The following is a 16,450-nucleotide window of genomic DNA, read 5'->3' as shown; positions in this document are numbered from 1 at the left end:
TACATTGAAGTAAGAAACAGAGTAGTCTGGAAATAACTCACTTGTTAGGCATAGATGATACCACACCTTTGTGATCTTGGAGTTAAAGACAAGAAGGAAGTATTGAATTTGTTTGAGAATACTTAGTGCTTTATTTTCTGGCTGCACCAGACACTTGAAGAGATTATCATCATAATAAAATTAACCAGCACTATCTGATAAAGATGAAAAATAGTTAATCACCGATATTCCTTTGTAAATATAGTATGTTCATATAATTAAATTATATCACATGTTTTCCTAGAAATGATGCTGATTGGTGTTAAATTTTGTAATATACACTTAATTATATCTGTTACCAGATAGATTAGTTTGTGCTGTACCTTTTATCTGGGAAGCCTGCATGTTATGTCTGCTGCAAAAATTAAAAAAGTCATTAAAGGATTGAAAAAATTTAACAGACCTTTGAGAATTATATTTCTGTAACCATGCTAGAATATCATAGATCTAATATCGTTAAATTGATGAAATGTTTTTGATTTTGTGTAAGTTACTTAAATTCTTCGTGCCTTAATTTTCTTATCTCTAAAGAGATAATCTTACCTATATCTTCAATTTGTTAGGAGGATTAAGTGGTATTTATGAACTATTTAAAATAATCTTTGGCAGCCAGGCGGTGGTGGTGCATGCCTTTAATCCCAGCACTCTGGAGGCTGAGGCAGCCAGATCTCTGTGAGTTCGAGGCCAACCTAATCTACATAGAGAGTTCCAGGACAGGCTCCAAAGCTATAGAGAAACCCTGTCTAGAAAAAACAAAACCAAAAACCAAAAACAAAAACAAAAAAAAATTTTGGCATAGAGTAAATACCATATAAGGTAAATACAACAGAGAGAATCAGTGTGTGTTCTGCATCATTTGAAACATTTGAAATATAATATTCAGAAAAATTATGGTGTTTACAGAAATACGTATTTCTATGATTATTTTCTTTATTGTGAAGAAATATGTACTCTCCAAGGGATATCTGTGTGAAAAGCCAGGGTTGTCATTTCTTTTAGGCTATCAGATAAATGGCATTTCCCTGACATGGCCACAAGGTGGTGGAACAGTGATTTTAAATTGCTACTCAGATTTAGTTGAGGAAAATTTGTCCTGGAAAAGCTACAATCTGGAGATTCCAAGTATTTCCTCTGATGAATTCAATCTAGAGAGCAGAAAAAACATGAACTTTCAGTTATGGTATAGTAACATGTATGAAAAGGATACAGAAATGCAATTAAAAAAAACACATGCTAGGCCTTTACTTTTCATTTTGAGAGGCTAAGATTGCTGTAAGTTCAACAACAACTTAATATACACAGGAATCCCAGACCAATTCTCAAAAAAGAAGTTCAGAAAAATTAAAAATTTCTACCTGCTGGAAAAATGGTTATGAAGTGATAGATCATTAGCATGAAGCAATAACAGAATCATTTTCATTTAGTAGGTTCTAGATAGGCAAATTTAAGCCCAGAGATATGCTGGCAAGACAGTAATATACCCAGAGAAGAGAATATTATATGTTCCTACTTTAATTTTTTAAATACTACCCATAGTCATTTAAATTTAAATTTTCATTTAACATAATTTCTTTGCTGATTCTTTGGGAATTTTACATCTTGTACCTCAATTCTACTCACCTCCCAGTTTTCTCATATCTGCCCCTTACCCTTACAGTATTTCCCCCAAAAGATATGTAAAAAAATAAAATTAAAAAATTAAAAGAATTCAAACCAAACCAACTAACCAACCAAACAAACAAACAAAAACTTCAAAAATAACAACAAAATAAAATAAAACAAACAAAAAACCCCTTCCTTCCTCCATCTTTCCTGCCTCTGTCCTAGTGGCATAGGTAGCAATGGTGTGTCACACAATGTACTCTTTTCTCCAATTAGCTTTACTTGGAAAATGTTCATTGCAGTGAGTCACTGGTCTGGCTCAAAGCCTCTGGTTTCTGGTACACCATCATCACTGGATCCTCACTGAAAATCCTCTCGTATATATTGTGGCTGCCTTGAGTCATGGAGTTCCTGCTGGCATTCTTCCACAGGACCAGTTCCTTCACAAGCTCTAGCAGGTCCTAGATCGGATAGATATTAGGGTGGTCTAACCCAAGGCCTGACTGTGGGCCTGGGTGGTAGCTGAGCTGGTCAGTCCAGGTCACTTGGGACTACCCCCTCAGGTGAGAGGCAGAGCCAGCTATTCTATGCCCATACCATCAGGGCCAATTCTCCATTGCCTGTGGTGAGGGGTGGGTCCATCTCTCTTGAATGTGGAGCCAGCTCTCTTGCTGCAGTGTCTTGTGAGAGTCATGGCCAACTTTCCCAGGGACATCAAAGGGTGAGGGCGGTTTAGCATGGCCCTCTGATTTCATCATACATGGTTCCTATGGCTCCATGTGGTAACATGGGCCACAGACATTAACATGGACCCCAGTTGGAGCAGGACCACAGACTCAAACCTGGCCCTCAGCAGCAGCTCAGGCCTGGACAACATGGTGGCTCTGGGTGGCAGCACAAGCCACTCAGATCAGAATGGTTCTTGTGACAGCACATCCCCCCAGGCACCAACAAGGCCACAGCTTGTGGCTCAGACCCTGGGCATCCATATGACCTTTGATGGTAACATGAGCCTTAGACATCAACATAGACCCTGACTGCAGTAGGCCCATAGACCCAGACATGACCCTCAGCTGCTGCTCTGGCCTGGTCTGGTTATCACCATGGCATCAGGTAACAGCACAGGCCACTCAGATCTGTTTGACCCCATCTTTATATATGTGTATGGGTAAATGTTTTACCTTCATTCATGTTGCTACAGTATGTACTTCTAGTTCCCAAGAAGGCTAGAAGAGGGCATCAGCTCCCCTGATACTGGAGTTAAAATTGGTTGTGAGCTACCATGTGTGTGCTGGGAATGGAATTGGGGTACTCTGGAAGAACATCCAGTGCTCTTAATCACTGAACAAACTCTCCAACCTTTCACAATCACCTTTTGATTGTGCACCTTATGCCCTTTAATTTAAACTCATTCTCCAAGTTCAAATACCAAACTTTTGAAGTTGTACCTTAGTCATGTGTATGTGGTGTGCATATATGCATATATCTGTGTGTATTTCATTCTGTCAGTTGAGTGTTTTTCATAATTGTATTCATGGAGATGATGATGATCAAAGAAAGAGATAAAATAGAATATGATGTACTTGGAATTCATATGATAATTCTACTATAGCAATTATTATACCTTTGAGGGCTTAGGATGTAACTCAGTCATAGGGGACTGCCTAGCATATATAAGACTGGATTTGAGAGCCAGGTGGTGGTGGCGCACACCTTTAATCCCAGTACAGGCAGAGGCAGGCAGATCTCTGTGAGTTCGAGGCCAGCCTGGGCTACAAAAGCTAGTTCCAGGACAGGCTCCAAAGCTACAGAGAAATCCTGTCTCGAGAAACCAAAAACAAACAAACAAACAAACAAAATAAACAAGAGAGAGAGACTGGATTTGATCCTAGTATACTCTCTGTCTCTTTCGTGTGTGTGTGTGTGTGTGTGTGTGTGTGTGTATTTTACTAGGATATATATATATATATATACACACACACACACACACATACATACACATACATATATACAATGTATATGGAAAGAAATTACTACATGAATTGCTAAAGGAAGCTGCATACAAAGACAGAGTTGAGAAAATCATTGGGTTGAAATAATGCCAAAGGGGAGGGGAGAGGCAGAGAGAGGAGCCAAAGTATTTATTTGAGAGTAAATTTGTAACATATTTACTCTCAAAATTGGAGCAAATGCCCATTTTTTTTCTTCAGTTTTTTTCCTGAAAATTCCCTGTTGGCATTTTTTTCTTCCCTTTAAGAGAGGAATGAGATTGCAAAACTAAAGTACTTTGGAGTTTGAGACCAACATTGGCTTCAGAATGACACATTATTTTTTTTAAAAAAAAATCTAATATGGTTTTATTCACTTTTGTCCAATGTAGAAAATACAGACATCTTTATCAGAGTCACCTGAAACCACCTGTCAGAAATTTGATTCTAAAGCAACTCCTTCACAAAAAATATCTCGGATTTTCTCATCAATGGATAGTGGCAAATGCAAAGATAACAGAGATTGTTTTCGGACATCTGCCAAAAACATTTTATCTACAGCAGTTGTAAAGGTTGGTTGATAAATTTCCAAGATAGCAGTAATTTTTAATAGAAAAAGTTTTGGTATGATATGTCATAAATTATACATATATAAAACTAATTTTTCTTTTGCAAAGATCATTTTTTTGGTGGCATAAGTATGAAATAGTTTCATTTTTTAAAAATCTTTTATTTTGTCATTTGTCCAAACTTAATGGTATCTTGGGCAGATTCCATAACTTGTTGGTTATTTGCCAATGCAAAGTCTTGCATGTGCAAGGTCTGGTTCTGATTTGATGCTTTACAGGATTGCTATAGTTACCATCTGCATTGCTATTTGTTCTACATCATTTTTCTGTGTTTTATTTAACAGTCATCTTGGAGTAATTGTCATGAGCAAGATGATGCAATTTTAACTGCCTTCTACATGTTTATTTATTTTGGTTTTTTGGGACAGGGCCTCTCTTTGTAGTCTTGGCTATCCTCAAGCTTTCTCACATCAATCAATAAATTGCTGCATAGACTTGCCTATAGTCCAGTCTAATGGAGGCATTTTCTCAACTGAGGCTCCCTTTCTCTAGATGACTCTCCCTTTCTCAAGTTGACAATAAACCAGAACCAGCATGACTATATAGCTTTGAAAAGCCTTCATATCGTTCATAACCACATTGTTTAAAATTAAAACAGTATTAAAGAGAATAACTTCACTTTCAAAACTTAATTGAAATATTTCTAAGAAAAAATAACATATCTTCATTATTCAAAAAAGCTCTAATCACTAGTTTTTCTTCCAAGATCAGTTACTAATTTCAATACCTTATGTAGCACATACTCTTTTTATCTGGATTTCTTTTATTAAATATTATGTTTATTAGGTTCATCTATGTTGTAGCTTAAAGTGTGTGATTGTTATGATTTTTTGATCAGTGGATATTTGGATAGTTTTCAGGTTAAACTTTTATGAAAAGTACTGTTATAAAAATTCTAGTACTTGACATACACACTTTAATTATGTATGTACAAAGTAATGAAATTGCCAGATTTTAGATATGTATTTTAGTATATACTGCCACTCATATTTTAGTAATTAAATCAATTTAAAGAATTTGCATTATACTTAGAGTCAATGAATATTCTAATGACTGTATATTCTTAGCCTTTTCATTTTAGTCATTCTAGTGAGTGTGGTTATCTGATTTATTTTTTTAAATTAAGTGCAATTGATTCTGTAGTTTTAGAAACTTGCTGTGGTAATATGTAGAAACTTGTGTATCTTTCATCCAAGTTTTCCCACACCGTGACACATTTATTAAGACCAAAAAGCTTATAGTGGTATATTACTTATTAATTAAACTTGAGTTTTTACATAGATTTTACAGTTTTTTTTCATCTTTTTCTGTTAAAGATACAAAAAAGTACCAATTGCATTATATTGTCATTTTTGCCTTGTTTCTTTGAGACAGAGTTTTGTACTGTAGCTAAGACTAACCTGATACTTGATATGTAACCTGTGCTGGTCTTAAATTCCTGGGTACTGGGAGTATAGTTGTAACCCAACATGCCTGGCTTCTTGATCTTAATTTTTTTTTCTTTTTGGTTTTTCGAGGCACGGATTCTCTGTAGCTTTGGATCCTATTCTGGAACTAGCTCTTGTAGACCAGGCTGGCCTTGAACTCACAGAGATCCACTTGCCTCTGCCTCCTGAGTTCTGGGATTAAAAGCATGTGCCAGCACCGCTTGGCTTGATCGTGATTTTTTTTTATTGAAAATTTCCGCCTCCTCCCCGCCTCCCATTTACCTCCCCCTCCCCCCTCCACTCTCCCTCCCTCTCCTATCTGAAGAGCAGTAAGGGTTCCCTGCCCTGTGGGAAGTCCAAGTTCCTCCCCACTCCATCCAGGTCTAGGAAGGTGAGCATCCAAACAGGCTAGGCCTCCCCCCCCCCCCAAAGCCAGTATATGTAGTAGGATCAAAATCCAGTGCCATTGTCCTTGGCTTCTCAGCAGCCCTCATTGTCCGCCATGTTCAGGGAGTCCGGTTTTATCCTGTGCTTTTTCAGTCCCAGTCCAGCTGGCCTTGGTGAGCTCCCATTAGATCAGCCCCACCATCTCGGTCACCCCTCGTGGTCCTGACTTCCTTGCTCATGTTCTCCCTCCTTCTGCTCCTCATTTGGACCTTGGGAGCTCAGTCCAGTGCTCCAATGTGGGACTCTGTCTCTATCTCCATCCATCGCCAGATGAAGGTTCTATGGTGATATGCAAGATATTCATCAGTATGACTATATTGATCATGATTTTTAATGGAGGCATTTGTAGCTAAAGTTTTTTTTCCAAGCATGGATTTTACTATATACTATAGAATTTCATATGTTATGTTTTCAAGCTTCCTTTTACTCGTCTTTTCTAATTTTAATTCTGGTGGGTTTTTTTGTTTTTTGTTTTGTTTTTTGTTTTTTTTTTTTTTTTTGGAGACAGGGTTTCTCCATATAGCCCTGGCTGTCCTGGGACTTATTCCATAGACCAGGTTAGCTTCAAATTCAGATATGCCTACTTCTGCTTTCTGAGTGCTGGTGTTGAAAGTGTGTAACCTGGCTCTTGTAACTCTTCTTAGAAATTTCCCTAATATCCATTTGATTGCATTATAGAATCTTGGAACCATTGTATTTCATTAGTGTCTGTTTAGTTGTTCTACTAATTAGTAAAATTGGAGTTTTCAATTCATTATTTCTCCTGCTTATGAACTCATGTGTTTTGGGGTTCTGCTTGTTTGCTTATTTTGATAGGCCTAAAGTTTGTCTTTTGGAACAGCATATAATCCACATCTTTTCCACATAATTTATTATGCTAGTCTTTGTCCTTTGATTAGAGTGATAGATACACTGAATTAATTACTGAGATGGTAGAATGTACTTCCTTCATTTTGTTGCTAATGCTAAATATTATATCTATTTTATCTATTTTTTCTTGTATCTCTTTTCCTTTTAAGGTAAGTAGATACTTTTAGAGTAAGTGAAAATATTCTCTATGGTTTTTTTTTTTCAAGACAGAGTGTCTCTGTAGCTTTGGAACCTGCCCTGGAACTAGCTCTTGTAGACCAGGCTGGCCTCGAACTCACAGAGATCCTCCTGCTTCTGCCTCCCGAGTGCTGGGTTTAAAGGCATGCACCACTGCCACCTGGCTATGTTTTTTTTTTTATTTTTTGGTTTAGAGTAAATTCTTAATTTTGAGGTTTTTATTGTTTTTAGTCATTGTTTGATGGTATTTTGACACCTTAAATTGAAATTATTTAATTTGAATTAGTATTAATGTAGTTTTAACAGTGTTGACAAATATTTGCTTCTATATAGTTTTATTCCTTTTCTCCTCTTTCATTATGTCAAAATTTTTGGTAAATCATGTGTTAATATATTGTAGGCATTATATAGCATTACAATTATTACTTTATATATTGTTTACAATCAGGAATAGAAATAAGTTACAAATAAAATTATGCTATCTTTTACAGTTTCCTATGCATTTATCTTGATATCAGTGCCTTGAATTTCTTCTTGTGGATTTGAAGCAAGCATTCTTTCATTTTAGACTGAAGGGTCTCACTTTAGTATTTCTTATATGAAAAGTCTATGAATGACAAGTTCTTTATCTGGAAATTATATATTTATCATTATATTTTAGTTATTAATATATTGAATTAATACATTATATATTAAGTTCTCTTTCATTTGTGAAGGATATTGTTACTGGTGTTTGGGGTCTGGGTCAGGTGTTTCCAGGTTTTTGGCCTCTTACCTAAAGAATTTAAAATAAGGTCTTGTACAGATTTACTAAACAAGCAAGTTAATTCTATTTGGAGAAAAGTGCTTTTGCAAATTTTAAAGGGATCTATTGTTGAGACTGACAGTGGGCCACATGAGTGAAAGCAGTCAAGAGTCCAATTATTGTTAAGGTTACTCCCTCGTGTAACTATTTAACAAGTGTAAACTATTTTTCAGGTTCTTTGAACAATCATCATTTCATCCTGAAGAGAAGAATTCATTTAATAATTAACAAAATACCATGTCAAAAATATTATAAGGCAGTAAAGTACATATAATATTGCATTGTCTATGTATGGGAACATTATGAAGTGTACTGGATGAGTCATGATAAATTAGGATTATTTTGATACTTTTGTTAGAAATCATCTTAAGACAATCCTCTCTGTTGATGCAAATAATTGCAATCAAACTAAATTAGATCAAATCAATGCCCATGTTTACTGCAGAGCTCCCGGGTGACTCGGAAAGCATGACGGTGAAAGAGGGGGAGCAGCATGCAAAACCCAAAGACCAGGTGTTCTTTTTCTAGGCGACAGCCTAAATAGCCTGTGGGAGTGGTCCTGACCCTCCCTGGGGGAGAGAGAGGTCAGCACTTGGCAGGCTTTCTGGAGGTGGAGTCTGGACCAAGGCAACTCCCAGGGGGAGGCGACTTGAGATGGAGCTTTCTGCTCCATTGGTGCCCCAAGGATGAATGCTTCCAACCATCCCAGACTCCTTGGATATAGGAGTGTCAGAGAGCTGGGGTCTCACTTTCAATCAAACAACTTTGATACTTTGTAGTGTTATATCCAGCAAATTAGGATGTGTACCCTCAGATATGTATGCCTTTATTGTGTTCTTGTCTGTAAAAAATTAACTGATGACAGTGAAACAATGACTTGGATCAAATTACATTCTCTTCTAAGATGTTTGCTTATTTTAAGTTTTGCTTTTCTCTGACAATTCTTCCAAAGTCAACTAGTAGTAAACATAAGCAACTTTACAACTTTTTTTTTTTCCCCAGACAGGGTTTCTCTGTGTAGCTTTGAAGTCTTTCCTTTTACTAGCTCCATAGATCTGGCTGGTCTTGAACTTACAGAGATTTACCTGCCTCTGCCTCCTGAGGGCCGGGATTGAAGGCATGTGCTACCACTGCCTGGCAACTTTTGAACTCTCAGTAAAACACTTTATCAGAAGATTAACTTTTAGAACTTTAAGAACATTATTTACACTAATGATTGTTTTCACGGGAAAAAATTCAAGTTCTTGCCGATGAGCTCTGCTGGAACTTCTCTCTGTCATATACTGTTGGAGCCTGCTCCAACAAAGTCAGCCAGGGTATCTGGAAGGGGGCACGGAAGCTAACGAAATGTTAGATTGAGAGACATTGAGGCAGAAATCACAGGATAGATCTGTGTTACCTGCTTACTGTGGACAGCCCCAAGTTGATTTCAAAGCCTGCTTATATACAAAAGCAGAACAAAGCACAGCGCACATCAATATCTAACCAAATGACCATTCCTATCCTTTAGGAAGCAGTTTCTACTTCTATCTAGATGTGCCTTTGGCTGGCTTACATCAGCCTGTGTCTTAGTAGATAATGTGTTCTTTTCTATGGGCGAAAATGCTCTTTTCCATGGATTTAATCAACTTTTTTTTTTTTTTCAGCCCTCAAGGATAAGCAGAGCAGGCAAGCTTGAACACAAATGACTTTTAAGCCAGAACATACTCCAGATGGAAACTGAGTCACTTGTGGGCTACCACAATATACTCTACATGACACATAAGAAACCCCTTGAGCTGGGCGGTGGTGGCGCACGCCTTTAATCCCAGCACTCTGGGAGGCAGAGGCAGGCGGATCTCTGAGTTCGAGGCCAGCCTGGTCTACAAGAGCTGGACAGGCTCTAGAAACTACAGGGAAACCCTATCTCGAAAAACCAAAAAAAAAAAAAAAAAAGAAAAAAGAAAAAAAAAAGAAACCCCTTGAAGGGATAATAGGTGTATTCTACCACATTCAGCACTTATTTATGATTTTTTTTTTTATTTTTGCACAGGAGTATACAGTGAAGACACCAACTAAAATGAAAACATTTCAAAGAGAAAACAAGTATATACCCACTGGAGGAAGTAATAAAAAGAGAAAAGCAGTCTTTGAATTTGATGTTAATTCAGACAGTTCGGAAACTACTGATCTCCTGGTAAAAATGTTATGAATAACTAGCATTTATTTGTTACTTGTTCATATCATTATTGTTTTACTTTTTACTTGTTCATATCATTATTGTGGTATCCTTGATATATATGTATATAGCATTGTGATAATGAAATACAACAAAATTGTCACAATACAGAGTTATATGTTTTCATGTCATTTGACAGAAATTAAGGTTCAAACAATTTCCTTCTAAATTTCCAAAAACATGATACGTAAAAAAAAAAAAAAAAAAACCAAAACACCATTTCACATACTTGGCATATGAGATGACTAGTGATTGTCTTGTTTACCAGAAAAATATTATGAAGTTTTTCTCCATTTGAAAACATAAAAGTGGGATTAATATTTTAATAGTTCCACAGGCAAATCTGTTAATAAGGGTCTCATCTTTTTTTATATTTGTTGCTTTATTTTATAGCACTACTGATTGACATTTATATGTATTGAATGACAGCTCTAACATCTGTTACTCCTAAGGAGTAATGTAATGTTAGCATGTTTAAGGAAACTACTTCCCCTACTGCTTTATAGGAATGTTTACTTCAATTAAACACACCAGTACTTTCTTAAAGGATAATAAAGCTTAAATAGTTAAACATAGGATAATTTAAGAGTACTACACTAAATTGAACAACAAACCTTATTTATCATTAATGACAAAATTCTACTTAAAGTCAGTTGTTCCATTATTTAATTTCTTTTCTTTCCCTTTTCTTCTTTCTTCTTTCTTTTCTTTTTTGAGACAGGATCTCTCTACATAGTCATAGCTCTAAAGCTGTCCTGGAACTCACTGTGTAGATTAGGCTGGCCTTGAACTCACAGAGATCCACCTGCCTCTGCCTCCCTGTTTCATTATGACCACTTAAAACTGCAAGGTTTTTTTTTTTTCGAGACAGGGTTTCTCTGTGACTTTGGAGCCTTTCCTGGAACTAGCTCTTATAAACCAGGCTGGCCTCAAACTCACAGACATCTGCCTGCCTCTGCCTCCCAAGTGCTGGGATTAAAGGTGTGTGCCACCACTGCCCAGAAAAATTATAAGATATTTAAAGCTTTTTATTACTTAGGAGCCTCTAATTTGTCATTGTATTGAAATACTGAGTAGTTGAATGTTAGAAGCCTGTTATTAAACTTAACACATGGAGTCCCTACTCCAAAATTCCATAGATAATGATTAACATCTCAATAATTAAAGTGTAAACAAGGGGCTATTTAAAATGTTTTCCATAGATTAGTTGAATTATTTATTATAACAGTTTGATTCTATAAAAGCATAGAAGCCAGATATGGTGGTGATGCATGCCGTTAAACCATGTCTCAAAAAATCAAAAAAAAAAATCCAGAAAAAAGAAAGAAAAGAAAGAAAACCATAGAGAATATTGTCATTTTCGTTTTACAGTTGAGGAAACTAAGGTAAACAAAGATTATATGGTAAGGCATGAAGCTAAAATTTGAATATAGACTGGTACAATAGCTGTGGAAGTCATTGTATGTAATAGCTTCCAGTGGAAAATGCAGTCCAGATACATACAGATGTAATAAGAATGTCTAGAAATGGCCTGGACTTTGGAGGTAAACATTCCAATGTTTTAATCTATGCTGTATTTCTAGCAGAGTGATCTTGGTCAATTTCTTAGTTACTGTGATACTCAAAATAACTTTATTTCATTTTGATTTTTTAAAAGAATTGTATGGGTAAGGTTATAGCTCAGTGGTAGTATTTGTCTAGTACTTATCCTTTGGCTTTAATCCCCAGCATTGCAAAACTATGCAAAATTAAAATAAATAAAATTATTTTGCATGATCCTGAGAACATTGTAAAGTGGGATATACCTCTCTGTCTCTTATGCAACAATTATTCTGGCAGAAATGAAATGAAATAATTGTTTTGGAATTCTAGAATCTTATTTCAATTCCTATGTTTTCCAATGGAGATATTGACTGGTAATTGTTTTTCTGCCAAATTCAGTCTTAGATGGTAGTGGCTAATGTTATACCCCAACCAACCCACAGACCTGTAGCAGACTTGTATTTCTGGTATAGCTTTCTAGAGTTTTGTGCACAATTAAGTATTTTGCTTTCAAATCTCAGAGTGCAAGTGTTAAAAGCCCTATTTCCCTTTTTTTTGTCTTTCTCCCTTTTGCTCTACTTTTCATTCTCCTTATAGGTGATATATTGATCAAATTTTAATAACATATATATTGATGATAACTGTAACATTGTATTTTTGTATTTTTCTTCAAGAGCATGGTTTCAGAAGAAGAGACATCACACAGATTTTACAATAATAATTCACCAAATACTCATGTATGTGTCAAAACACCAAAACAGGTAGCCTTTAAATTTTATTTCAGAAAGGAAAATTTAAAAACTGATTTCCTTTTTTAAAAATATTAAGATACTGTTTGACTTTATCTTATATTTAGACTCCTATATCTCTGTCAACTCCTGTGTCTTCTGTGAAGTTTGAAGGTGTGAGAAAAATGAGAGAGGACCGTTGGGCAACAATTGCTAAAGTTGATAGGAAAAGAAGACTAAAGGAAGCAGAAAAGTTATTTGCTTAATTTCAGGAAATCAATGTTGATTATAGAGACTAATAATATAAATGGTTAATTTTATTATTATTTCCCAGAGAACCAAACTTTACCCAGGAACTTAGACTTTAAAATTACTTTGCATAAATATTATGTGTTCATGTTATCATCATATTTTTGGCCTAAATGTAAAATAAGTTTATATTATCTGAATTTTTAAATTATATTCAGATAATTACATTTTGTTGCTTTTACTTGTAATGGATATTAAAGTTCCAAGTTTTTTAACTTGAGCTCTTGACTGTTATAAAAGCATTATTGAGATTTATGATTCATTCTTTACTATTAAAATATTTTGTATGCAAATAAATATTTATCATTGATTTTTTGAGGGTCTTTGATGATTATAATTTTGAGAGAAGGGAATGATAAATTATATTAAGTAATGTTTCTCAAAGATATAATGAAATTGATGGGTGATTATTGGTAATTTTTTTCAGTAATTTTAGTGATTGGAAGAATTTGAGGAGAGGGTGATAGAAAAGAAATGGAGGCAGCATTTGCTATTAAGTATAAAAAACTCAAGAGGTCCTACTTTAAAGGAAGAAGATAAGGGGGTAGTTACTAGAGAGGGTTGTGGGTTAACAAAGGCAAACATTTCTATAGAATGTTTTACAGTATGCAATGGGTAAAATTTATTGGGTAAATAGTTTAACATTGGGAAGAATAGACATTTCTACAATAGTAACAGGTAAGAGGAAGTAATGTATGACACAAAGTGATGGTAAATGAATGGAATTTTGTAGGATTTTTAGTTTTACATCTTGTTTCTGTAATGATTGTCCTGGTTAGTTTTTTGCCTACTTGACACAAGCTAGAGGCATCTGGGAAAAGGAATATCAGTTGAGAGAGTGCTTCCATTAAATTGCTTGTAGGCAAGTCTGTGGGGTATTTTCTTTTTTAGGGTTTATTTTTGAGACCGGGTTTCTCTGTAGCTTTGGAGCCTGTCCTAAAACTAGCTCTTGTAGACCAAGTTGGCCTCGAATTTACAGAGATCCGCCTGCCTCTGCCTCCCGAGTGCTGGGATTAAAGGTGTGAGCCACCACAGCCTGGGTTAAAACCAAATTTATTGCCGGGCGGTGGTGGCGCACGCCTTTAATCCCAGCACTTGGGAGGCAGAGGCAGGCGGATCTCTGTGAGTTCGAGACCAGCCTGGTCTACAAGAGTTAGTTCCAGGACAGGCTCCAAAGCCACAGAGAAACCCTGTCTCGAAAAACCAAAAAAAAAAAAACAAAAAGAAAAACAAAAAAAACCAAATTTATTTATTTTTCTTTTATGGTGCATTGGTGTTTTGCCTGCGTGTTTGTTTGATCTTGGAGTTACAGACAGTTGTGAGCTGCCGTGTAGATGCTGGGAATTGAACCCAGGTCCTCTGGAAGAACAGTCAGTGCTCTTAACTGCTGAGCCACCTCTCTAGCCCTGGGTATTTTTTTTTTTTTTGATTAATGATTGATCTGAGATGGTTCAGCTCCCTGGGTACGATGCCATCCCCTGGCATCTTGGATGGTATAAGATAGCAGGATGAGTGAAGCACGACTAATGAAAAACTCAGAGAAATTGGGATTCAACCTGAAGGTCACAAAAGCAAAACAGCCAGCCACTGGCTCTTACCTCTATCTCCGTCTGAAATGACGATCCTGCCTCCAAGAATCTCAGAATGATACTCTGTCTGAGAGCAGTCTCCTCCTGTTTTATAGTCCTCTCTAGGGCTGGGATTAAAGGAGTGCACCACTGGGATTACATGCACCACCCAGTTTCTATGATAATGAATGTGACTACTGGGATTAAAATTGCATGTTACCACTGCCTTGTTTGTAAGGCTGACCAGTGGGGCTGTTTTACTTTCTAATCTTCAGGCAAGCTTTATTTATTAAAATACAAATGAAATATCACTACAGCTGACCAAGCAATGGAGAGCAAGCCAGTAAGCAGCACTCTTCCATGGTCTCTACTTCAGTTCCTTTCTCCAGATTTCTACCTTGAGTTGCCACCTCAATTTCCTTTCATGATGGACTACAAACTGTATGGTGAAATAAATCTTTTTCCTTCCAAAGTTGCTTTTGGTCATGGCCTTTATCACAGCAATAGAAATAAAATTAAGAGGACTTAAGACCATTTACGATGACTAAGTACAAGGGTGAAAAATGTTGAAGATTGGGAGAAGAATAGATTATAAGAATTTAAAGGAGGAAAGGAAATGGGCTTTATGTAAAAAATGAACATAAATTAGTTTTGGAGCTGTGTGCAAATAATTATGGTTTGATGGAATACACAGTCTCCTTATGGGAATGACTTTTTTTGGTAGGAAAGGCTAGATAAGAGAAAAATTTAGAAATTCTGTAATGTTATAGAAGTTATATTCCTTCAAGTAACTATGTATATACTCATATAATTTATCTATGATGTTAGAATGTCTAATCTTTTTGATTGAAACTTCATAATTAGTCCTCCACACAACCATTTATTGAAGATTTATTAAGTCTTTAAAACATGTTATTTAGTTTAACTTAAAATTTTTATTGTTTTGAGAAATTTATACCCGTATATGGGTACTTTATTTACATTATTGCCACTCCTCTTTTCCCCCCAACTCATCCCACGTCCCCTTCCCTCCCTCTAAAATTCATGGCATCTTCTTTAATTACTACTGTTATATACCCACATATGCTGAATTCATTTAGTGTTGCTCATATGTATTGTGTTTAAGACTGACCATTTTTAATTGGATAACATATTAGGCGGATTCTTCCTTTCTCAGCAGCCATTGGTTTTCCTGTAGCTCTGTATTTAGGTGTGGGACCCTGTGAATTTTTTCCCATGCATATTAGGATGTCACCTAGTGTCATGCCAGTATTGTTTAGGCAACCATGTTGTTTGAATTTTATTGGGTGTGGGTTTCTTGTCATGTCTAGATAAAATGACAAGAGTTGAGATCATGATTCTGTGGCTCTTAAAATGTTTTAGCTGGACATTACAGTGTTTCTGCTCCCTCTTCTACTATTTCCTCTCATCCCTGTTTGTAATGGCTAATCTTGGTTGTCATCTTGACTATATCTGAGATCATCTGGGACTCGAGATGCTGTGGGTGATTTTCTTAATCAGATTATTTGAAACAGCAAGATCTACCTTAAATCTGGGCTATACCCTCTGGTGGCTAAAAACACATGGAAGAAAGAAACTTTGCATTTTGCATGCTAGCCCTCAATCTCACTGGCAAGTTCATTTATTCTGTTGCTGCCAACTTCTTTAGAGTCTCAACTTAGACTGAAGACATCATCTTCATGAACTAATTTACTTTCAGATTCTCTGCAATTCCCTTATTGCTGGACTACCTAGGCCACATAGTATATTGGATTTTGTCAAAGGCCTTTTTGACGTCAGCTAAAATGATCATGTGATTTCTGTCCTTGAATGGATTGTGTTGAACCATCTCTGCATCCCTAGAATACTTAGAATGAAGCCAACTTGATTGTAGTGAATGATTTTTTTGGGTATGTGCAACAAATTGGCATGCCAATGTGGTCAACTAGATCCACTTAAAACCTGAGAGAGCCTGAAGAGGAATTCTAGACACAAAAGAACATAGTTTAGCACAATTTCTTGGTAGCCAAATTTTTTTTTCTAGATGGGCTCGTGGTGAGCAGGGGCACCACAGTTACTTTAAGACAGATGCAGTAAAAAC

At 36.1% G+C, this 16,450-nt stretch overlaps 1 protein-coding gene across 1 annotated transcript in view; it reads left to right on the top strand.

Moving 5' to 3' along the window:
* The window catches only part of Sycp1 (synaptonemal complex protein 1), a 90,501-nt gene extending 77,763 nt beyond the window's left edge, over positions 1 to 12,738 (top strand). Inside the window, exons 29-32 of the mRNA XM_038311747.1 lie at positions 4,022 to 4,201; positions 10,017 to 10,160; positions 12,419 to 12,505; positions 12,601 to 12,738. Of these exons, the coding sequence (XP_038167675.1) occupies positions 4,022 to 4,201; positions 10,017 to 10,160; positions 12,419 to 12,505; positions 12,601 to 12,738 (549 nt within the window). The remainder of the gene's footprint in view (positions 1 to 4,021; positions 4,202 to 10,016; positions 10,161 to 12,418; positions 12,506 to 12,600) is intronic.
* The last annotated feature ends 3,712 nt before the right edge of the window (positions 12,739 to 16,450 follow it).

Source organism: Arvicola amphibius, chromosome 14, assembly GCF_903992535.2.
Source record: "Arvicola amphibius chromosome 14, mArvAmp1.2, whole genome shotgun sequence".
NCBI classification, from domain to species: domain Eukaryota; kingdom Metazoa; phylum Chordata; class Mammalia; order Rodentia; family Cricetidae; genus Arvicola; species Arvicola amphibius.
Note: the sequence above shows the minus strand (reverse complement) of the source record. Positions and strands in the feature narration are given on the sequence as shown.